Source organism: Lissotriton vulgaris, chromosome 3_1 (assembly GCF_964263255.1).
Source record: "Lissotriton vulgaris chromosome 3_1, aLisVul1.2, whole genome shotgun sequence".
Taxonomy (NCBI): Eukaryota; Metazoa; Chordata; class Amphibia; order Caudata; family Salamandridae; genus Lissotriton; species Lissotriton vulgaris.
The window spans coordinates 1,020,876,477-1,020,899,685 of NC_141689.1; the positions used below are offsets into that span (position 1 = coordinate 1,020,876,477).

General features: G+C 48.5%; 2 protein-coding genes across 2 annotated transcripts in view; one reads left to right on the top strand and one right to left on the bottom strand.

The window, feature by feature from the left end:
- SNAPC3 (small nuclear RNA activating complex polypeptide 3) overlaps nt 1-23,209 on the top strand; it is a 262,056-nt gene that overhangs the window by 99,099 nt on the left and 139,748 nt on the right. Inside the window, exon 2 of the mRNA XM_086961406.1 lies at nt 17,123-17,203. Coding sequence (XP_086817532.1) covers nt 17,123-17,203 — 81 coding nt within the window. The remainder of the gene's footprint in view (nt 1-17,122; nt 17,204-23,209) is intronic.
- On the bottom strand, nt 7,069-8,746 carry LOC147727325 (fizzy-related protein homolog). The gene is made up of 3 exons (XM_086961407.1): nt 8,613-8,746; nt 7,999-8,126; nt 7,069-7,425 (listed from the first exon to the last, which is right to left on the bottom strand). Exons 1-3 carry the CDS (start codon nt 8,629-8,631, stop codon nt 7,297-7,299), a joined length of 276 nt encoding a protein of 91 aa, XP_086817533.1. The 5' UTR covers nt 8,632-8,746; the 3' UTR covers nt 7,069-7,296.

Genomic DNA, 23,209 nt, shown 5'->3' on the forward strand with positions numbered 1-23,209 from the left:
ATAACATCATTAGTGATAACCCTAGTATCCTTGATGACTTACCCACGACATCCACCACCACTGAGGATGACTGGGTGACTATGCTTAATTTAAAAAAGAATCACTCCCGTATCTCTTTGCATGGAGTGATAATGAACGAATACTTGCAAGGCAAGTGTGCACCGTCAGGACTGATAGTGACCAACACTCCGAGACTCTTCCTCACTGATAAGGAGTTTCTCCGCAACTGGTCATTGATAGCCTGGCGCTGCACACGCGACTGGCTGATCTTGATAATCAAGACAGCCAAAAAAGCGGCCGATGCAGTATTGATTGAAATTCAAGTTCTTGAAGGTCAGATCAATGCCGCAATCAGGCCTGTGATTTTCAAGAAGCACATGGACGAGACCAACAAGACCAACAAGGATTATAGAGACAACATCTTAATGATCAAAATCGAAAAATTTAAGAAGGATCTAGCTCGTTTTTCGATGGAAGCGGCCTATCCATATACTAGCGACTCTTATGTGGCTACAGATTTCAACCCTAGAGGCAAAAGATATGGCTCCATTTACTCCTCTTCAGGTACGGAATCTGATTCAAGTGATGCAAACAGCACGAACACAGGGCCCACTGGGAGGGGTAAAGGAAGAGGCAACCGACGGAGATCAAACAGAGGGCGAGGGATGAATACCTTTGTCCCGCACGCCGGCCAATGGTGGCCCCCTGCACTGTGGGGTTATCATCAGCCCCCGATGGGTCCACCTCCTATGGGTTACCCCATGCCTAACTTTCCCCAATACTATCCAGATCAGTCTTTTTTATGGCAGGGTCGGGGCAGGACCCGTGGCAAGAGAAGAGGACAGCAGGGAGTGCATTGGGCACCAGAAACAAATCAAACACCCACAGGGCAAGCACAGACCAACACATCATGAACAGGGACAGTAACCTAGTGGTCAACTTGAGCTCTCGTACTCTGACAGTCAATGAGACATCCGTCCTTAATAAAGGATTGGGTTTTGTCCCCACTACTAAATGTGATCCCTTCACACTTAGACGTGAACTTGAACACTTCTATCGCAAGATACGTCTTCACTTTTTCTTCAAGACTGATCAAGAGGCAGATTGTATTGAACCCTTAGACCGTAACACTGGTCTCAGACCAAAATCGACATACACGCCTATGAGTCATCAGGTTCCAGCACGTGTTCTTGCTTTCGAACAAGCAGTGACGCATGATCTCAATAACCTTAATCAACGGAAGCGGCATACTTATCAGAATGTCACAAAGGCTGAAAAGAGTGCGCTGATGGATTTGGCTAAAGATGCTACATTGACAGTGAAACCCGCTGATAAAGGCGGGGCAATTGTGTTGTTGGACACGGAGGCATATCGTATTGAGTGTCGCAGACAGCTCAATGACACCAGAGCTTATCGTCGACTTGCAGAGGACCCTACGACCAGATTATCTAACGAGATCAAATGCCTGATCGAAGAAGCTTCGAGTGAAGGCTGGATCACATCTTTGGAGGCAAGATTTTTGACCATCTCATATCCTACAATACCTTATTTTTATTGCCTACCAAAAATACATAAAGAAAAGAGGCCGCCTCCAGGACGACCGATTATATCAGGAATCGGCTCCCTTTTAGAGCCGTTATCCACCTTTGTGGATTTCTTCCTGAAACCAATCGTCGCAGAGACCCCAACCTATCTAAAGGACACTTGTGATGTACTCAGACTATTATCAGAAGTTGAATATGACATTGAGACTGACCTCCTAGTCAGTTTCGATGTTGAGTCCTTATATACATGCATCCCGCAGCAGGAGACACTGGACTGCGTAAGAGTACTTCTTGAAACAAGAGATCTTAATACCATCACCCCAGTAGGCTTTATAATGGAATGTGCCAGGCTGGCGATGACGGAAAACTTTTTCCAATACGAGGACGAACTATTCTTACAGGTCTCTGGGACCTCGATGGGGAGTGTGTTTGCCCCTAGTTTGGCTAACCTATATATGCATCAGTTTGAGCAGGACAACGTTTTCCATCAGGATAATCCGTTTCGTCATCATGTACTACATTGGAAAAGATACATAGATGACGTCCTAGTCATCTGGAGAGGCTCAACAGATGAATTACGACTTTTTCATACATGGCTGAACCCACGTAACCAATTCCTCAATTTTACAATGGATTCGAGTAATGCCCAACTACCATTCTTGGACATCTTGATCCACGCAGGAGCAGGTGGCTTACATAGCGAACTTTATCGCAAGCCTATGGCGCGCAATTCTTTGCTGTCATATCACAGTTTCCATCCTCAGGCACTTAGAGACAACTTGCCAGTAGGCCAGTTCTTAAGAGTAAGGAGGAATTGTTCATCCAAGTCCCTGTATGAACAGCATGCTCAAGACCTGACAGCCCAGCTCAGAGCAAGACACTACCCTAACCATCTCGTCCGGCGTGCATGCAAGAGAGCAGCCAATAATAACCGAGAGGCTCTCCTTGAGCCCAAGAACACACAAACATCTACTGACCGTATCACCATGGTACATACGTTCAATACTTGTTCCAACGAAGTGAAAAAAACAATCCTTAAACACTGGAAGATACTTAATACAGCTATGGGTAATATTCCGCGTCCTCTCTTTGCCTTTAAACGTGGTTCCAGCATACGAGATCAACTCGTACACACAAGGCCTAGATACCATCAGAAACCAGACACAAATATTCTCTGGAACACCGAACCTGTACGAGGACACTACCCATGCGGAGGTTGTGCTGCCTGTCCCCAAACTTCCAAAACTGTGACAATAGACATAGGGACAGCTAAACTGTGGCGTTTAAACTCCCACACCAATTGTAACTCAGACAAATTGATTTACATGATAACATGTCCTTGCAATCTCATCTATATAGGTCACACCACCAGGAAGATTAAGTTGCGGATAAGCGAGCACAAAAGCACCATCCGGTGTAATAAACAGTCTACTCGCCTTACGAACCACTTTTTGAATCAAAAACACAAGGCAGACGAAATGAAATGGGTTGTTTTAGAGCGACCATTCATTCCACCTCATGTAACCAATGTATCACACTTTTTATTTTTCAGAGAGCAGCGCTGGATACACAGGCTCAAGACGGACGTCTTGGGTCTGAATGATAACATACCATGGATTTCTTTATGATGTTCTAACACATGTTTATCCATGCCCTGATTGTACACAGGACTGGTCCCCTGATATAGGAACTATACAGGTTTTTTGGACTATCTATACAGGTTATTTGGACTCTTCATACGGGTTATCGTCCCCTTGGTGTACATGAACCCCGATGTTAATACTGTGAGTCCTACTGACACAGGGTCTGGGCTGATACAACATCCTCTCCAGTTTTTCTGGGTTGCTAAATTCCCTCACAAAAATGAAGTATAACGTCCACCCAAGCACTGTTAACTTGTGGACTTTAATAGCTTCTTTTTGAAGACTATTTTTTGTACTATCCGTTCAAGTGATCATTATAGGTTATATTTCCTTACCCTTTTGGGTAACAGTATAACGATGAGTCACTTGTATACCTGATAAGAATATCCACATTAATTTTTGTCATAGTGGCTCTCTGGTTTGCATCTACTTGAATCACCCGTGCCTTATGAGTGTGGTTTTGGATCAATTAGTATGTTGCCATATAGGCATCCCAGATTTGCCGGGTCCTACAGCTCTTTTGGAGACGTTCCTCTGATCCTCTCCCATCTCATACCGGGACGTTCCCTTTCCTTTCTTTAAAATTGTTTTCGGAGCAGTATTAACATTTATCTACTACTCCGTATTGACAATCATTAGTGGCTCTAGAAGCGCGCAGACGCGCTCCGTATCCTTGCACTAGGAATACGGAGTGAGTATTTAGAAACCCTTTGTGCATGCGCGCTATCTGATGTTGACCTCTAAAACATCACCGCATGCGCTGAGCAGCGTTTTATTCCGTATTTCGGATCCATGCGCATGCGCAATACGGAAACACTGATGCCGAGCGTAGAGACGTTGATGTGCGTCTTAGACGCATCCGTCATCTCGCAGGTGCAGTCTATTGGCAATTAATTATCTAATTTACGGGGGTATATATACTTTCGGCTTCCTGTCCGTCGGCGCCTCCCCTTCGGTTCTGGAACCCACACCGAGGTACCGACGGACAGGTAAGTAAATCTAAGCTGGCAGCCCTGGTCTTTGTCCCAGTTGCAGTATCAGATTAGCAGGTTTTTTAACTTCTTGCTGACCATATCAATAGCACAGACGAGTTTAAAACTAGTAATTTCCCTGCATCTTACAACCATTGTTGTATATATTTTTTCTAAAAAACGGAAGTAGTAGAGTAAAGCTTCTCCCTTCTCCCGTTAGCTTAATTGACAAACAAGTTACTTAAATCTGCTTGATAGATTTTTAGCAATCAAATGACATTCACAAAGAGCATTCTATCAGCATAAACATAGATCTGAGGCACGAGAGATTTTGTGTCCCAGTCGAATGACTTTCCTTGCCTTTTTTCGCGCCATTGGACAGTTGGGGCTGTTAACCAGTGGGAGTTTAAAATCAAGTTTAAAAACAAGTTTTTTGTGGGTGTGTTCACACCATAATAGATACATTGAGCATGACATTTTTATTGCCAAAAATGTTTTTCTCTGTATGTTTCATAGAGCGGGGCCTCTCTATCCGAGCCGTTGCCGGGTGAGGTGAGGCTTGACTCCCACACAGTGTTGGGTGAGTAGTTATCCTTTTTCAATATTATAGGATTCACTAGATTATCTGGTTTTTGACTCTCTTATAGTTATGAGATTGTCTGGCTCCCGCCGGAGCAGTCATTAGAAGTGTTTGTAGACCACGAGAATTTTGACTTTCACAACATGTTGATATTCACAATTGTAGAATGGATGCAATATCAGTGTGTGTTTTCTTTTCTTTTCGTTTTCAGGAAAGGACGGCACTCTGCTTGGTTGCCAAACTTGTGACGGTAGGGTGGCTGACCTAGCCACATGACTCAAAACTTACCATTCCAACCATGCATTATAGTTTTTTTCTTTAAGTTTTTCTATAAAAGAGTATTTAAATAGATGTTGCAGTAGCCTATTTTTCAGCTTGGCCCTGACGAATGCCTGTAAAACAATACATGAAGGGCAGAAACATGTTGGCCTATTTATAGATGCTTCCTTGACAGTGATATTGTCACACTGTTGCCACATCTTTTTTAACCTGGCGTCCAGGGAGATACCAATAAATAATTTTGTCTACCCTGACCGCCATTTTAATTACGCACTTTTTTGTTGAGCACTGCACTCTATCAGTACCACTCGCAGTGAGGACTCATCTTCTTTCAGCATGGGAACTGTTGGCACCGAGCAAACACTACTGAGCTTGGCCAGATGAACACCTGCTGACAAAGTCCTAGATGACGAGGTTCCGCCAATTGGGTGGTCTGATAGGACTCTTTCATTTCTGATGGACCCTCACCGTTAGTTGTGATAGAAGTGTTAGTCAATTTATTGTGGTCACTTCCCTTCATTTGTTAAGACCTCCTAGTTTATTTCTTGTTATTCATGTTCTCAGTAGGGGTTTTGACTAGTGAGGTCGGTAAATATTGTCCCCTTGACCCTCATAATACAGTCTATTTTTCCAGAAAAAGAAGCCTACCCTTTGATGGCCATCTTAAGGTGAACAAAAGTGCATACCAAGCATAGCAGGAACCATTATGGGAACAAGCATTTACAATGCAATGGTTTTGCCTTTGTTAAAGTTAGAGCGATTGGCATTGCTCTTGACATTATTTTTATTTATGTTTTTTTTTTAACATAAATAAATGGCATTGTGATTTACAATGCCACTAGCTTTATCTCTTGCAAATGACACACACCAACACCCACAGAGAGCCCCCCCAACACGCACAAACCCCCCCCCACACACACACACACCCACACAGAGCCCCCCCACACACAGCCACACAAAGCCCCCCACACACACCCACACAGAGCCCCCCCACACACACACCCACACAGAGCCCCCCATACACTGCGAGCCCCACCCCACACACTGTGGGCTCGCTGCGAGCCCCCCCGCAGGCAACAGAGGCACGAAAACAGGGTCACAAGCAAGCAACAGGGTCACAAGCAAGCAACAGGGTCCCAAGCAAGCAACAGGGTCACAAGCAGGCAACAGAGGCACGAAAACAGGGTCCCAAGCAGGCAACAGAGGCACGAAAACAGGGTCCCAAGCAGGCAACAGTGGCACGAAAAGAGGGTCCCAAGCAGGCAACAGAGGCACGAAAACAGGGTCACAAGCAAGCAACAGGGTCACAAGCAAGCAACAGGGTCCCAAGCAAGCAACAGGGGCACGTAAAGAGGGCCACAAGCAGGCAACAGAGGCACGTAAACAGGGCCACAAGCAGGCAACAGAGGCACGTAAACAGGGTCACAAGCAGGCAACAGAGGCACGAAAACAGGGTCACAAGCAGGCAACAGAGGCACAAAAACAGGGTCACAAGCAGGCAACAGAGGCACGAAAACAGGGTCACAAGCAGGCAACAGAGGCACGAAAACAGGGTCACAAGCAAGCAACAGGGTCACAAGCAAGCAACAGGGTCACAAGCAAGCAACAGGGTCCGAGAAAGTAGTTTGCATCCCTTAACTTCTAAACCAATTTGCTGATCCAAAAAGAGAGGTGCTATGTAAACCATTTAACTAGCCTTAAAATAACTATACAGAGCAAGATTGTGGTTATCAGGTTTATCTTGAAGTTGCCTATACAAGTTGTATTTCCATGGATACCCAAGTCAGCTAAAAGTAGCACTAGGCAAGAAGTGAGACTCATCAAGTCAATGGGTAGGAACAAAGCTGGTTTAATCTTTTCAGACCTGTGATGTGACCCTTCAGTCTTTTCAACGAGTCAAACAGCCAGTAATAGTTTTCTTGGGAACATGGCCCTTATTAGTGGGCGTAAGATGCGATAAAGAGTATTAGAGGGTTTCCACTGATGCTGCTGCATCGCTGTCTGCTTCTAGTATTACACCAGTGTAAAAATATGTAATCTTTTTTTTGTTTAATTAATTTGTCACCCGATAAGGAAAGGGCTCTATTTTAACTTTGATGGACGCCACAAAGTGGTCATGGAAGGGGCGAAGGTGGTACATGGAGGGCACCATCATGCAGGGCATTTATTTCCCCCCTACAGGTCTGAAGAAACATTTGAATAATCAAGGCCTATACTATAGCATGGTTCTTACAACTGGTGGAGATGGAGCAGAGCTTCATTCGCTGCACATTTGCGCTTCATATAATGCACTCTTTATGCCACCCCGCCCGCGCCAGGACTGACCTTTTGTTGCTGATGGGCGACAAGGAGTATGGAGACACTTCGTTTCCGTCATCTGGGCTGGAGCGCTTTGAACTGAGGGAATACTGCAAGGAAGGAAAACGCAAGGTGAGAGCGGCTCGTGGGGCTGTGATCAGCAAGGAGCAACTCACATTTTATGGGATGGCTTATAGAAAACCGCAACGAGCAACAAAAAATTCCTCGTGTTTACGAATGAGAAATGGTAGTACAAGCCAGCAACCAACAAGCTTATAGGTGTAAGAATCCAGCTTATACATATACACGTTGTGTGTATTGAAATAGAGCATGTGATTGGAGTGAGGATACTGACTATTGTTTGTAAATGTATTAAAACTCTGCATACTCTCGGAAGGAGTCAAGCTATCCATGAGTCTAAACACTGAGCTGGTTGCACACAGACCCCTGCAGCAGGCACAGCAACCCACGGGGATACAAACAAATATGGTAGAACACACTAAGTGCTGCACAGAGAGCATGTGTGGGCTCCTGTTGCACCTCCACATGTAGCTGGTATTCACGCCGCTGAGACCAGGCCCGCCCACAGCACACCGCCCAGGCCTGGCTGTGACCTTCACAGAGGTCATCACCCCGTCCCAGCGGGTGTGTGAGGGGGGACAGCAGGGGGCGCTGTGGCTTACCGTGAAGAGGCTCCTCTTCTCGGGCGTGGAGGGCTGCAGCCGCCGGTCCTCGGTCTGCGGGTCCTGCACCTTCTCGATGCCCGCCCCCAGCAGCTCGTTCTTCAGCAGGGCAGAGTATGCCAGCCCATCTGCTCGGAAACAACAGGAGAGAGTCTGAGCATCTGCCTGGCCGAGGGCAGGAGGGGGAGGGGACAGGCTTCTTGCCCCCACTTGTCTACAGGTCACATCCATCACGCCCCACAAAGCCCCGCACAGATGGTGGGAACAAAACACATGCGAGGGGTGGGGGAGGGCACCTACCTTTGCCGTTGTCCGAGGTGGCATCCTTCGCTTAAATGGGAAGTGAACGCGATCACAGCGGGGAAAAGTTGAAATATGAGCACTTTGTAGGCACGAGCACTTCATTGTTCTACCAACAGAGCAGTTCTCACCTGCAGCCCTCATACCTCTCCCCCCCCCCCCCCTGCACACGTGCTTATACACAGGGTATGCTTGGCAGTGCACACAGCCCAAGAGACAGCAATAACTTCGAAGGGGCACAAGCAGCGCGGCGCTGTCACAAGATCACACAGGCGCGCACAGGGGACGCGGGGACCGGAGGCGCCGTCTCTTACCTGCAGGGCGTCCGAGCATGCCGGCTTCTCCTCCGCCTTCAGGAAGACCTGCTGGCCCCGTCTGAAAAATTGAAGGACTGCGATGAGGATGTGGTTGAGAATGAGTACCATCGCTGCCGCTGCTGCCTGGTGCCCTCCCGTCTGCTCCCCGCACTCCCTGCGCCCTGACAGGCAGGCAGCAGCAGGCACTCACGCACACAGGCACACGGCGCTCCGCTCGCAGGTTTGTCTACATGTATAAACACACATTAATCTCTGCCCCACGAGGGCTCCGGAGCAGGCACTCCCCGGCCCCTCCCTTGCACTCCTCCCCAGCCCCCCCGCCCCCCTCCCCCCTCCCCGGGCTGCTGCTGCTGCCTGCGCCGCCTCGCCATCCTCCACCACACCTGCTCCGCCGGAGCAGGGGCAGGCAGCAGGCGAGCAGGCAGAGCGCAGCGCGTGTGCCACAGCAGGCAGGGCTGCGGCAGGCAGGCACAGGCAGCTTCCCGGGTCTTAGTGCCGCGAGCAGGCGCAGAGCAGGCAGCGCCCCGACCTCGCTTATTTATTGATGTGCTTATATATAGCGGGGGCCTCAGGGCGCCTGGCAGGAGTACAGGTGCCAAACTATTATAGCAGGCACATGGCCGGAGGCTTAAGGGCGCTTTACAGGAGTACAGGCACCAAACTATGATAGCAGGCACATGGCACAGAGGCATCCGAGCGCTTTACAGTAGTACAGGTACCAAACTATGATAGCAGGCACATGGCACGGAGGCATTCGAGCGCTTTACATGCACCAAACTATCATAGCAGGCACATGGCCGGATGCATCAGAGCGCTTTACAGGAGTACAGGCACCAAACTATGATAGCAGGCACATGGCACGGAGGCATTCGAGCGCTTTACAGGAGTACAGGCACCAAACTATGATAGCAGGCACATGGCACGGAGGCATTCGAGCGCTTTACAGGAGTACATGCACCAAACTATTATAGCAGGCACATGGCCGGAGGCTTAAGGGCGCTTTAGAGGAGTACTATCATAGCAGGCACATGGCCGGATGCATCAGAGCGCTTTACAGGAGTAGAGCACAGGTACCAAACTATTATAGCAGGCAGATGGTCACGTCACTTGGCACCATAGTACTTCACAGAAGTACAATTGCCAAACAATTATTGGAGGCACGTGGCCTGGAAGTACCAGAACGTTTTAAAAGAGTGCAGGTGCCAAACAATTACAGCAGGTACATGGTCAAGTGGCGTAAGAGCGCTTTACAGGAGTACAGTTACCAAGCGATTGTAGCAGGCACATGGTTAATGGCACCAGAGTCCAGATCCTTCCTCTCCACCGCCATTCTCTGACCGTATAGCGGCTAGAAATGCCCCCCTCCCAGATTCCTTATTTCTCACTAATAATTAGCCCTCATGGCCCGTTGTGACCGAGTCAAGTCATCACAGTCAGCACCCTAGTCTACCTCCTCCCACCCCTTCATTGTTAGCCAGCGCTAGCGCCCCTAACTCCACTGCTCACAGCAGTGCCTTGTCTCCCCCCCAAGCCCCTCCCCCATTCCGATTTGCTATCCTGACTTGCTCCCTCGGGCCTCCAGGGACCTCTATCCATCTGACCCCTCTCCCCTATCCTACCCTCCCCTCCGTGCACACAGCTCCATCCCCCTGAGCCCCTTCCTGTCGGACACAGCCATTCAACATCTGCCCGGCTGAGGGGGGCGGGAACGGGGACGGGAGACGCTGCAAGGGAGAGGGGGTGGGAACAACGGAGACCAGGGGGAGGGGAGTCTGCGGGGAGCGGTCACCAGCGGGAGGGGGGCGGGAACGGGGACGGGAGCACAAATTTGACTCACCTGCACCTTGCGACGGCGGCACTTCTCCGGTCTCCCTCTTCGGCATGGGAGACCGGCAACATCGACGGCGGCGGTTCCCTCCAGGCCACGGGAGCCCCGCGGGCGCCGCCATACTGCTTGCCGTCTTCCTTCTTGTTGCGGGGGGCGGGCACTTCCGGCCGGCCGCGCTAGGATTGGCCGGCCGGCCAGTCACGGGGTTAGGAGAGACGCAGAAGTGCCGGCAATGCCGGACCAGACACGGGGGCGTTCCCGGCGTCCCGTGACGTCGGCAAAAGCCAAAGAATGTCGGGAACGCCCCCGTGTCTGGTCCGGCATTGACGGACAGGCCCCTCGTCCAATGGCAAGGCTCCGTTTACGGAGCCAGCCAATCAACGACGAGGGCCGAACAAAGCCACACTACAATTCTCATCAGGTTTTCGCCTGCGCCGAAAAGATGCGCAGAGCGCATCTTTGGCGAGGCAAAACCTAAAAAGGGAGAGGAATAAGAGGTGTTCCTCCTTCCTTTTCATGACCTGGTAACATTCCGCACACCCAACAGTTAGTAGTGTTCGTATTATTGTGCGTATAATGTAACATCTGAATGAAAGTGTTATTTACATAAGTCTGTCTGTGCGTTTGTTCATGGTATGGAAGAGTAAAATGAAAGTGCTCAGGAGGAGCGGCAGTAGTGGCAAACAAATATTCTCGTGCTGGGGCCACTCTTTCTGCAAACCAAGCTTTTGTTGCTATGACCATCATAGTAACAGCAAAACCTAAAACACAAATGATCTTCTTGTCCTTTATGTTGACAGCAACATGAACAAGTTTGTCTAGCAAGAACTTAGCAAATGAGCGCTGAGCCCAAAGGGTAGCCGTTGATTTCTTCAGCGAAGGTCAAGACGGGTGTTACTACACTAGGCAAGGCTTATCCCCCCCCCTTGCCATTTCGGCATTCCGTTTCACTAACCCCGGGCGGTAGCTCAACCAGTCCTCTTCACAGCAGATTCTTTTCTTGGTCTCAGATGGTATCTTGATGTTCCAGGAGTAGGGGACCGAAGTCAAAAGATTTGGCAGATCAGGTGAAGGTGTTTTAGGAGTACTGTCTGAGGTAGAGAGTATGTGTGCAAGCGGAACATATTCCAGGGATGAGCAATGTGGTAGCAGATTGGTTTTTCAGCGGAAAGTTGAAGATTGTTTATTTGCCCAAAAGTTCAATGACTCAAGCGATTGGATGTTGGACCGGACAGTGTTTTTGCATTTGAAAAGGATTTGGGGTCTGTTTGGGATGGACCTGTTTGCCAGCAGACTGAATGCTCAGGTGGGCAGGTTTTTCAATTGGCAACCGGATGGATCCGAGTCAGCCGGGATAGACGCTTTTCTGCAGATTTGGACGGGTTTTAGTTTTGATGCGTTCCCACCATTTTCAATGATTACACGGGTGACCATGATGGTACGCAGGTGAAAGGAAACAGTGGTGATTTCACCACTTTGGAGAGCCAAAAGTGTGGTATCCAGTTCTGTTGGAAATGTCTGTGGATTCTCCCATTCTGTTGCTGTGGTTTCAAGAGGTGTACGATTTAGTGATTTCAGAGCAAATTAGGCTGATGGTTAGGACAATTTCAGGAGGGTTTGGGAGGTTCCAGACCTTTATTGAGCGGGTTTAGAACTCATTAAAGAATCCTGGGCTCCAAGAACAAGGAAGATGCATAGATTGGCTTGGCAAAAAAATGGGTTTGATGGTATGGAGAGGGAGTTTGATACCGTTTCTGTGTCCAGGGTGGTAGTGGTGAATAATCTGTCAGAAACATTGGAAGAAGGTTTGGCCAATAGGGCAGTAATGTGTATAGATGGCCAATTGCAGCAGGTCATGAGCTGGTAAATGGGTTATTGGTAGGACAGGATGTGGTGGTGCCTAGACTTATGCGTAGCATTAGAATTGCAAAACCCCCTGTGTTTAGGCATAATTCGGTTTGGGATGTTTCAATGGTGTCGGAGTTTTTCTAAGATGCGAGGAAAATGACTTATTGTCCTTGAGAGATTTGTCATTTAAATAGACAATTTTGTTGTGTTTGGTGTCATTTAGGAGGGTGTCAGGTGTGAAATCTCTTGATGTATCCAGCAAGATTTTTCACCTATGGGTGTGTGTTTCTATTTAACAAAAAGAACGAAAACGAATAAAATGTAAACCATTTTATGAAAAAGAGAAATTGTTTGTTGTAAGATGTGTGAAAGAGTATGAGAGGAGGTAAGATCATATGGGGTGACTCAGCTGCTTATTTCCTTTAAGAGACCGTATAACGCAGTGTTGTCTTCCACGCTTGCAAGATGGGTGTGAGTAGTGATGTGCAGAGCAGATGTGGATGTGAGTATGTTTGGAGCTCACTCAGTGAGAGGAGTGGCTGCTATTAAGGCATTCGTGATGGGTGGATCGTTGCAAGACATTCTTTGTTGTGCGAACAGGTTGAATGATGCAACTTTTAGAAGATTTCTTTTTAAACCAGTCGAGAATATGGCAATTTTGTTTGTTGGAAATGCTTTAAATTTGCATATTGTTATCAGGATTTTATTAACGACACAGAGGCCAATATTCTCTCGCCCATTTACCCAACCCTGGTTAATTGTGTTTTTTTTCTTAAATCGTAGTACAAGGACAAGCTTAATGGCAGCCGTGGTGTGCGGTCACAGGCGCATAAAGCATGGAATGTTGCATTGCATTTTCTGTGGAGAAGATGAAAGTTTGACATCAAGGATTATTTATAAGACTATTTTGGAGTTATACAGTCTGTTGTAGTCGCTAAAAAGAAGGCTGAGTTTTGGGGGTTCGGGGGTTTTATAAAGTCAGAATTCTAAATTCTATATTATTTAAGGGAGCTGCTGTAGTTAGTGGCAATAAAGAATGTTGCAAAATAATAGCCTCTGTGTCTTTAAAAAAATCCAGGTTTTTCTGCCCACCAGGCTGTGGAAAATCTACAGTGCAACTGTGTAATGTGTGAGTGATGTAGAGTGCTCTGACTCCCTACATGGCATGAGTGGCGCTAATAAACGACTTTAATGCATCTGAAAGAAAGTGGTTATGGAGACTTGAGGGGCACTGTTAAGGGGGGGGGGGGTGTAAGTGAGGAAATCCGCGGTGGAGGTGGTCACTGGTGGGGTTGAGGGGCAACAAACTGTGTTGCACCGGGCGCTACCAGCTCTAAAACCAGCCCTGCTTTGTTTAAATGTGCAAAAGTGTTTGAAAACTGAAAGATGCCCCTTTTTATTCCGAGCCAAATCACAGCCGACATCATTTGAGACAGGGGCAATGGATGTAGGCATGTTTCCTAGCCTCAAACAGATCAAGTTGCATTGCATGCATAAAGGACGTATTCTACCGATAACTAGGAATGTTCGGCTTCTGTGCTGCTTATGGAGTACCTCCCAGGAGCCACCAGTGGGTACACAGACGGAGTATTTACAATGTTCTTAGTTTTGCATCATCAATACTTTCCATGTAACTGGAGCTTGAGTAAATACAAGCATTGGAAATGGAATAGGTCTCGCAGCATTAGAGTTAGTGCTTTTAGAATTGTTTATGGGTTTTTTTTGTAAATCTTTAGCATTTTTGTTTCCTGTAGCCAATGCTAAAGAATTACAAATAAAAAAAGCCATAAACATTTCTAAAAGCTCTAACTCAAATGCTCTGAGACCTATTGCACTGTGTGAGGGTGAGGGGTTGAGGGTGAGGGTGGGTGAGGGTGAGTGAGGGTGAGGGTGAGTGAGGGTGAGGGTGAGTGAGGGGTTGAGGGTGAGTGAGGGTGAGGGGTTGAGGGTGAGTGAGGGTGGGTGAGGGGTTGAGGGTGAGTGAGGGTGAGGGGTTGAGGGTGAGTGAGGGTGAGGGGTTGAGGGTGAGTGAGGGTGAGGGTGAGTGAGGGTGAGGGATTGAGGGTGAGGGGTTGAGGGTGAGTGAGGGTGAGGGTGAGTGAGGGTGAGGGTGAGTGAGGGTGAGGGTGAGTGAGGGTGAGGGGTTGAGGGTGAGTGAGGATGAGGTGTTGAGGGTGGGTGAGGGTGAGTGAGGGTGGGGGTGAGTGAGGGTGAGGGTGAGGGTGAGTGAGGGTGAGTGAGGGTGAGGGGTTGAGGGTGAGTGAGGGTGTATTATTTCTACCAAAAAGAGAGGAGGCATACGCAGGAACACATCACATATATATTTGTTAGTAAGATAGCTCAGTGGACTACTGCATCCACTGCAGAGATCTCCAATAGTCTAAAAGGTGTACGAATCCCGGCAGGCCCGCTATTCTTTACGTCCTTCTAATCAAGCATATATTGCCAATCATGCTCTCCAGGGCGCACACGTATGTACAGCCACACCCCCTCCAGCTGGCAACCCATATTGTTACACGCAGTCAGAGCCGCGCGTTCGCGTCAAGGCGATATGTAAAGGCCAGGGGGTCTTACAACCTGCCATTTGCTTCAACATACCCGTATTCTGTTTACTAACGTCAGAGGAGTATGACATCACAGACACACGGTACAGTGGCCAACATTAGAGCATGTTTTGTTGTTAAAAGGCCAGCGGGGCTTCTTAATCAGTATTCAGCATCTTTGGCACAGGTATTACAGGTCTGGTAGGTCTGATCATGTCACTTTGCAGCATTTACGAGTTGAGCTGGGGGATGGGGCGGAGCGGGTAAAAAAAAAAAGACGGAGAGAAAAGACTGAATCATGAAATCCCCTGGCTTCAAATCACATAAAAAGATGCCCATGATCATGAAATAATTCGAAATAAACCGATAAACTGTAAATACAGTTAGTCAGCACATAGTATATCATGAAAACTTTAGCTTCAACCTGCGAGAATGCAAACGACACCTGACATATACCGCCTTGTCCCAACTGAAATACATGGGCCGTGTACATTTAGCATGTATAACAAACATAATATCGAAACATCAGCACCTTGGAATGTCATGACATCTCTTAGAAACAAGTTGCAAATGGCCCATTATATACCGATATTGGTTGGAAGTTGAGGCATGTACACTTATCTAATCCTATATGAAAGAAATAATACCTACTTATAGTATATCATGGCATCTTTTATAAAAAAGCTTGTGTGAATCAGTCCGCCATGTCAAAACTGAATTACACTGCTCATGTACATTCATTTATTATGTATAACAATCATACCAAAAAAGACACCAACATTCAGGCACATCATGGCACCTCTCAATCACAAGCTGCAAGCAGCCAATGAGGGTCGATGGATGACAACTACAACTCCCATGAGCCTTAGGGAAAGATAAAGCGACGGCAGGGGAAGTTACATCACTATGCGGCCCCCAGACAGTCTCTACTTGGGATATTTGAAAAGGCACTGGCTCAAAACATCGGGCATATCTTGTGAGGCCCCACTGACATACCAAAAAAGAAAAAAATGTTGACTATACTTCAGGGTATTTGTAATACTAATTCACTAATGTAATACTAACGCCTGCTGGAGATGTATGTCATTATGCGCTCCCCAGGCAGAGGCGGCATCGGACACTGGAACACGGACAGTTACACCGGCACATAGTAATTAACCGCAGGCGCTGTGCATCTCACTTTCCCCGCAAAATGGAAAACAGTTAAATATGCACCTTCCCTTCCATTCCAACATTATCGAGAGAAAGGAGCAGGCGCACGTAGGTGTACGGCGAGGGACGCACCTTGAGGCAGTAAGAGAATGAATGAGTGAAGGGAGTTTCTCCCTGGCTATTGCTGAACGCGAGTAAGTGCGTGATGGTATAACTTGTAAAAATGCGACCGGCGGGCAGGGGAGGGGGCGGAGCGGGTAAAATAAACAAACGAGACGGAGGGAAGAGAGGGGAGGGGGGAGGAGAAATGCGACACGGCGGGAAGGGGAGGGGGCGGAGCGGGTTAAATTAAACAAACGAGACGGAGGGAAGAGAGGGGAGGGGGGAGGAGAAATGCGACACGGCGGGAAGGGGAGGGGGCGGAGCGGGTTAAATTAAACAAACGAGACGGAGGGAAGAGAGGGGAGGGGGGAGGAGAAATGCAACACGGCGGGAAGGGGAGGGGGCGGAGCGGGTAAAACAAGACGGACGTGCACGCGCTTTTAAGCTCAATGCGCATGCGCATTGAGCTTAAAAGTCACGGGCACTGCAAGGAATCGCCACGATTCCTTGCAGTGGATAAAGAGTGGATAAGCCCCCATAGTCTCGCTTGCTCGATGCGCATGCGCATCGACAGGCGAGACCTAATAAAGGCCTTTTGGATGCTCCAGTTATCCTTCCAAACTCGGTTTGTGGAACGAATTTCTAAGGGACGCAAGAGGTGCTTTTTCTGAGCAAGAAGAGATGTAATAGAATCACAACCTAACACCATCTATATTTGCACCCTTTCTAGTCGCATAAGGGCTGTGAGGCTTTTACATTTTACACCACCCAGTCCCCTATTAGACTCATCGCAGTAGTGGCCCAAACGCGCCGAAGGATCTGGGGTGAAACGGAGTAGGTATTTCAGTATTGAAACAAGTGGTGGGAGGAGGGGGAGGGTGTGCCGAGTCTTATGTCTGATTTAGTACACCTCTAGATTACCCCAAACTATGAAAATGCTTTTTTTCAGCATTTCACACAATTTCACATGTTTTTATATGGTGATTGCGAAAAATAACAATGTAGTAACAATTGCTTTCTTAATCATTTTTCAGCATTGACACATTAAAATATGAAAATGAAGACAAAGCAGAACCAGAGATCATCCCTGAAGACACCAGACTGGTCACACTTGGGTATGTTTTATGAAGTTACCCAGATATGACATCGCCAAAGTTATGTTTTTTTTCTCGATGTGCATTTGTTAGATTTTTAGAAGTTTTTTTTTATGTTAAACCCCAAAAGAAACCAACATTGGCATAGGTATTCAGTCTCACTTTGCCAGTGCTTGCAGGTTGCTAGTATTTTTTTTGCAAGTGCAGCACAACCATTGGCAAAGCCAATAGCGGCAAGCGGCAGTCATTCTGTAAAGCTGGGGTTTAACTGCGCCCTTAGTGCTGTTCAACGATCCCTCTGTAAGTAAATTTTTTCAGCACACAAGGTGGACTCCCATGCTTTTTAGGTTTCGCTGGGGGACGGAGCCTTTAGGCTCCGCCTCCAGAGAAATCTGTAGTTTCTAGTATGAGTGACTTGAACACGCCCCTCTGCTTCATTGGCTAGCTCCATAAATGGAGGCTAGCCATTGGAACAGAGAGGCGTCCGTCATGGCCGGAGGAGACTCGGGGGCGTTCCCGAGAATCTTTGGCTTTTGCCGACGTCACGCGACGTCAGCCGAAAGCCTGGAACGCCCCCGAGTCTGTTCCGGCATTGCCGGCACTTCTGCGTCTCTCCTCCCCCCTTTCCCGCCCCCTGGGTTTATTTTCGTCATTCGACCACGCCCCCCCTCGCCCACCCGGCATCTGGACCGTTTTGTGGCGGACTTGTGGGCCGATCGAGTGCCCACCTCGATTGATGGTTATCTTTAAAGAGCCGGTGCCCACCCGGCATTTGCCCGATAAAATCAGCCCCCGCCTGCCTGCCTAAGGAGAAGGGCCGCTGCGCTGCCCGCAGCGACCCGGAAGGGGTTGGCCGGAAGTGCCCGCCCCCGCAGCCCGGGGGGAAGAAAGAAGAAGCCTGGCGGCCGGTTTGCAGGGCTCCCGTGATGCGAGGGAGCCCTGCTGCATCTAGGAGAGCCCAGGAGCAGAGGAACCCCGCCCGCGGCCCCAAAGCGACCGCCGGAGGAGTGCTGCAGGGAGCAAGGCCAAATCCTCTCTCCCGGACCCGAGCGCTTCAGAAAAGGATTCCTGCGCTCCTTCTGTCCGGGTAGGGTTTCCTGCCGTCCCTGCGTCCCCGGAGATGAGCCCTTCGCCCGGTTTCCAGACTCGGGTTGGAGCTGTCTTTCAAACAAAGCTTCGGATGTGCTCTGTGAGGTACGTGCGGTCCCTGCCCCCCTTCCGAGCTTGTTATATATATGTATATTTGCAGCAACCATTTGCATTTGTTATCTATCCATCGAATATTTCTCCTAAACCCGCCTCTCAGCAACGTTTTCACTGTAAAAAAAACGTAAAAGTTTGATTCGTTTCGGTGCTGTCTGTGTTTCTTCCTAATAAATCATGCACCATCAAATACATGTAAAACAGTGTACAATTGGCCCTTAAAATGCGCGATCTTTTACCACTCCCTTTAAAAAAAACACATCTCATCAGAAAGAATTCGAAGTTAAATCTTCATGGTTACGGTAAACGTTGAGAAGACGGCCAAAAATATAATACAGCTTGAAAAGCCGAAATGAAACGCCTTTGACGTTTTGTCTTCTGCGTAAAACTTACTTTACAACTATCTATTCTTGGAATTTATTTTGCAGCCCACTGAATCTTACAAATATCGTTTTCAAACAGCCCGATAGCGTATTAATTGACTGTATGAATTGTCTGGTTGTCGCATTATTATGTATCCTCTGGAAGAAAAAACTGTTGAACTAAGTCACCTTAAATTTACAATTAAAAAAATATTATGCCAACGAATATTTAGTGGCAAGTACAGAAATGTAAGCGCTTGTCCATTTTTGTAAAGTGAGTTTAAAATTAATTTTCAAACTTTTCAGTGACATGGTTTTCTGAGTCGTTATAGAAATTCGGCACATTTAAAACGTTTGCCGTGGTAAATGCCAGACCGCTTTCCCTCATTCTACTGACAGGAAGCGGGATAAAAGAACATTGATTTCTATTGAAGAGCGGTCGCATCTGCACGTCGGGCGTCGGTTCAATTGCTATAAAAGACATATCTGGAGTGTTTGTGTGTCTTTTGTTGTTAACCCTGCCCATAGTTTTCGATAACTTAAAACTGAATTAAGCGTGCAACCCAAGCACGGTGGTCGGGGTGCCCGCTCCGAGCCCATCTTCCTTCAGTTTTCCTTTCGTTCATTCCGCCTCCAGGCTCAGATGAAAGTGTGCTTTCGCGCTGCGCCCCGAGTCTTCGAAGCGCGCATTTTGAGTCTGAGCCGCGCACCCCCACATGGGCACCTCCCGTGCCCCGTTTTCGTTGCATTGTCTCCGGGTGCGACGCGGGCACCGTGTGTACACATGCCTCTCTCTTCCTGCCGGAAAAAGAGAGATCATTAAATCGCATTTTTGTGATAAAGACCTTAAGCGCACTTTTTTGCCGTTTTGACAATCGGGGATTCATCATGAGCGTCAGCGACAGAGAAGCGGGCTCCTTTGTGGCTCAAACAGACCCAAGCCGGGCAGAGGCGCCTTGTTTGTGGCCGTCAGCTCCGGGCTCCGGCCACGGATGAGCGGAGTCCGGGAGAGGACGGGGACGCCCCTGTGTTTGGATGAGAATGGCCCTCTTTCTGGCTGCTGTTTGTGTCGTTCTGGCCCTTCGGTCGAAGAGAGCCCCCACCCCATCCTCTACCAGTTGGACACCGGACATGAAAACTTCTTTCTCAGAGGCGATAGCACAAGTATTTTCTGTGTTTTTTAAAAGATATATGTCATAGCCTGGACCTAGCGCCTAGGCGCAGCGAGCGCTTGACAGAGAAGCCGCAGCCCCCCCCCCCCCCCACATATGTTTGTTAATGTCACCAAAGGGCTTGGCAGACATGAGGTAGTCATGCAGGGGCAGTCGGGGGGAGCAGCCTTTTTTTCTGGGGTACCTCAGCCTGTGAACAAAAGGGCGTCAGCGGCTCGCGATGGGCACCTGAGAAGGAAGGCGCCGCCTCATAGAAAGAGAGCGCACTTGTAACACGTCTTTGCACAGGAAACTCGAATTTTGTCTATGGAAAGGAAAGTTATATGTGTAATATCTTCCGATGCTGTGTGCTTTAGAAGTCCGAGGTAGAGAAAATAATGACAGCGAATGGGAAACCTTCGAGTGAGAGGCCTCGAGTAGAAAAGAGCTCAGGGCTAATGTTAAAAGGAAGAGTAGGAGGTAAAGAGAGATACAACAAAGATAAGGCGCGGGACGGCTCGGTCCGTACAGTCAGGGGAAGAAAATGAGATTCAAAGGATAGCGAGCGAGCGAGCGAGCCAGGAATACATAGGAGAGCAGGGCAGGGGGGCCAGCTCCAGCAGAGAGTGCTTTAGTCTTGGAGGCGCTCAGAGCGTGCCAGGTGAAATGGCGGTGCGTTCCAGGGGGTGCGAGCTGCCTGCACTGGAGAGGGAGGGACTGTGAGGCAGTTTTGTAGGAGCTGACGTTTTTAGGTTTCGCTGGGGGACGGAGCCTTTAGGCTCCGCCTCCAGAGAAATCTGTAGTTTCTAGTATGGGTGACTTGAACACGCCCCTCTGCTTCATTGGCTAGCTCCATAAATGGAGGCTAGCCATTGGAACAGAGAGGCGTCCGTCATGGCCGGAGGAGACTCGGGGGCGTTCCCGAGAATCTTTGGCTTTTGCCGACGTCACGCGACGTCAGCCGAAAGCCTGGAACGCCCCCGAGTCTGTTCCGGCATTGCCGGCACTTCTGCGTCTCTCCTCCCCCCTTTCCCGCCCCCTGGGTTTATTTTCGTCATTCGACCACGCCCCCCCCTCGCCCACCCGGCATCTGGACCGTTTTGTGGCGGACTTGTGGGCCGATCGAGTGCCCACCTCGATTGATGGTTATCTTTAAAGAGCCGGTGCCCACCCGGCATTTGCCCGATAAAATCAGCCCCCGCCTGCCTGCCTAAGGAGAAGGGCCGCTGCGCTGCCCGCAGCGACCCGGAAGTGGTTGGCCGGAAGTGCCCGCCCCCGCAGCCCCGGGGGAAGAAAGAAGAAGCCTGGCGGCCGGTTTGCAGGGCTCCCGTGATGCGAGGGAGCCCTGCTGCATCTAGGAGAGCCCAGGAGGAGAGGAACCCCGCCCGCGGCCCCAAAGCGACCGCCGGAGGAGTGCTGCAGGGAGCAAGGCTCCCGTGTGAGGAGGTTAGCCCCGCCCGCCAGAAGACAGCCGGTGAGTGCGGGTGCTTTCAAAGAGAGGGGGGGGGGCTGTACTTGTAAATGCTTGTGCGCATAGCCCGGCGCCCCGGGCGTGGTGGTGAGGCCCGCTCTGCTGACACCGCCTCCTGGTTACAGCGCGGCGCCCTCCCCCCTGGCATCTCCGCTGTGACCGGTCCCAAGCCCCGAAGTGCAGTCAGCAGAGGGCAGCCTGGCATGAAGGCCTCCGCACGTCTAGTTTAATTCATCCTGCCTCGCCCTCCTTGTTCCCACAAGTCTTCCCTTCTGACCCTCTGATACTGCCCGTCTCCTCCCGAGACCCGCCTCGTCTTCATTGCCTCACGCCTCCGGGGTGCCCCCAGCCCACCTCAGTTCCACCCACCCGTCCTCTGTTCCACCACCTCTGCCTTGATTACAATCACCCTCCCTCTGCTCCTGCCTTGGTTCCACCCACATGGTTTCACCACCCTTCTTTGCTGTTGTCTCGATTCCACCTACACTGCCAGGGTTGCACCCACCTTTCCTTGCCTCCACCCTACCTCGGTTTTGCTACTGCTATTTGTCAAATGAGATGTAGGTCTATCTAGCAAGTGAAAGTAGATTCCCTTGCCCTCCATTTAACCTTTGCCTTCGATAATCAGACACGAGGGTTGAGATTTCAAAGGAGTCTAAGTAGATAATAAGGTGATTAAATGTATGGAGTAGATGCATGTTTAAGGGAATTGTACATAAAAGGGATGCCAAGGAGATATGCAATGGTGCTCCTGAAACAATTTTATTTATAATTTGTGCCACATAGGTTCACCCATTTACTGATTGTTCACTTGGAACCTTGCTTTCTGTTATCTAAATATTTTTTTTACACTGGTCTAGTTTTTCCTTCAGGTATTTAATGAGTTACATTTTATTACATATGTTAAATTTAGGGCAGATAATGTTTGCCATGTCAAATTATTTTACACTTTGCCCTACCGATTTTCAATACCACATGCCTGCCATGGAGTCAACATTTATCAGGTTTCTGCTTTACCCATGTTTCTATCCTTAGCGTTATTGCTTCTTTAAAAAATGTTCTCTTCTTCAGACAGCTTCTCTGATTTCGTAGCCTTTCTTAGACTGTATATACAGGGCGTTAGTATAACCGTAGGTCACGGGGAAGAAGTCTTGCATGCCTCCTTAGGTTTACATATGAAAGTAATTGTTTCTATCTCGTTGTTTAAAAAAAAAAAAAAAAAAATCTATCTATCCGTACTTCCACTCTTAATTGTAAATGGCCAGGATGTTTGATCAATTTACTGTACTAAAAAAGGTACTGCAGCTATCTAAGCATGCATGCTTGGCTTCAGTGACATTGTTTTGCGGCGATGTCGGCATAATTGTTGGCAGGTATAAAGCCCAGTAGCTGCAACCAACACGGTGCTGAATCTCAACATCTTACTTCTGTCGCTACCAGTTTTGTACAAAATGAATCATTTTAACTCTGCATTCTGTGAAAGGTGGTTTCTACTAGGATAAGTTTTGGTACTGTCACATGACTGATAAAGCCAATGTTTTACATTTGCCAGTAATTACGCTTAGCATATTGACTTGTAGATTGCAGTACCCTAGTGTATACAAATCCCAGATGAAAATTCCCCAGTTTGTTTACGAACTTTGCCACACAACAGTAATCTATCTATTAGAAACGAAACACTTTGCCACTCTTATTTTCTCCACTCTGATTTTTAGGTCGAGCCTAGACAGCTTGCAAGCGGCGTGTAGCTCTAGGTGTATGTGTGTCTCTAGGTGTGTGTGTGTGTGGAGCTCTGTGTGTGTGGATCTGAGTGTGTGTGGCTCAGGATGTGTGTGTGTGT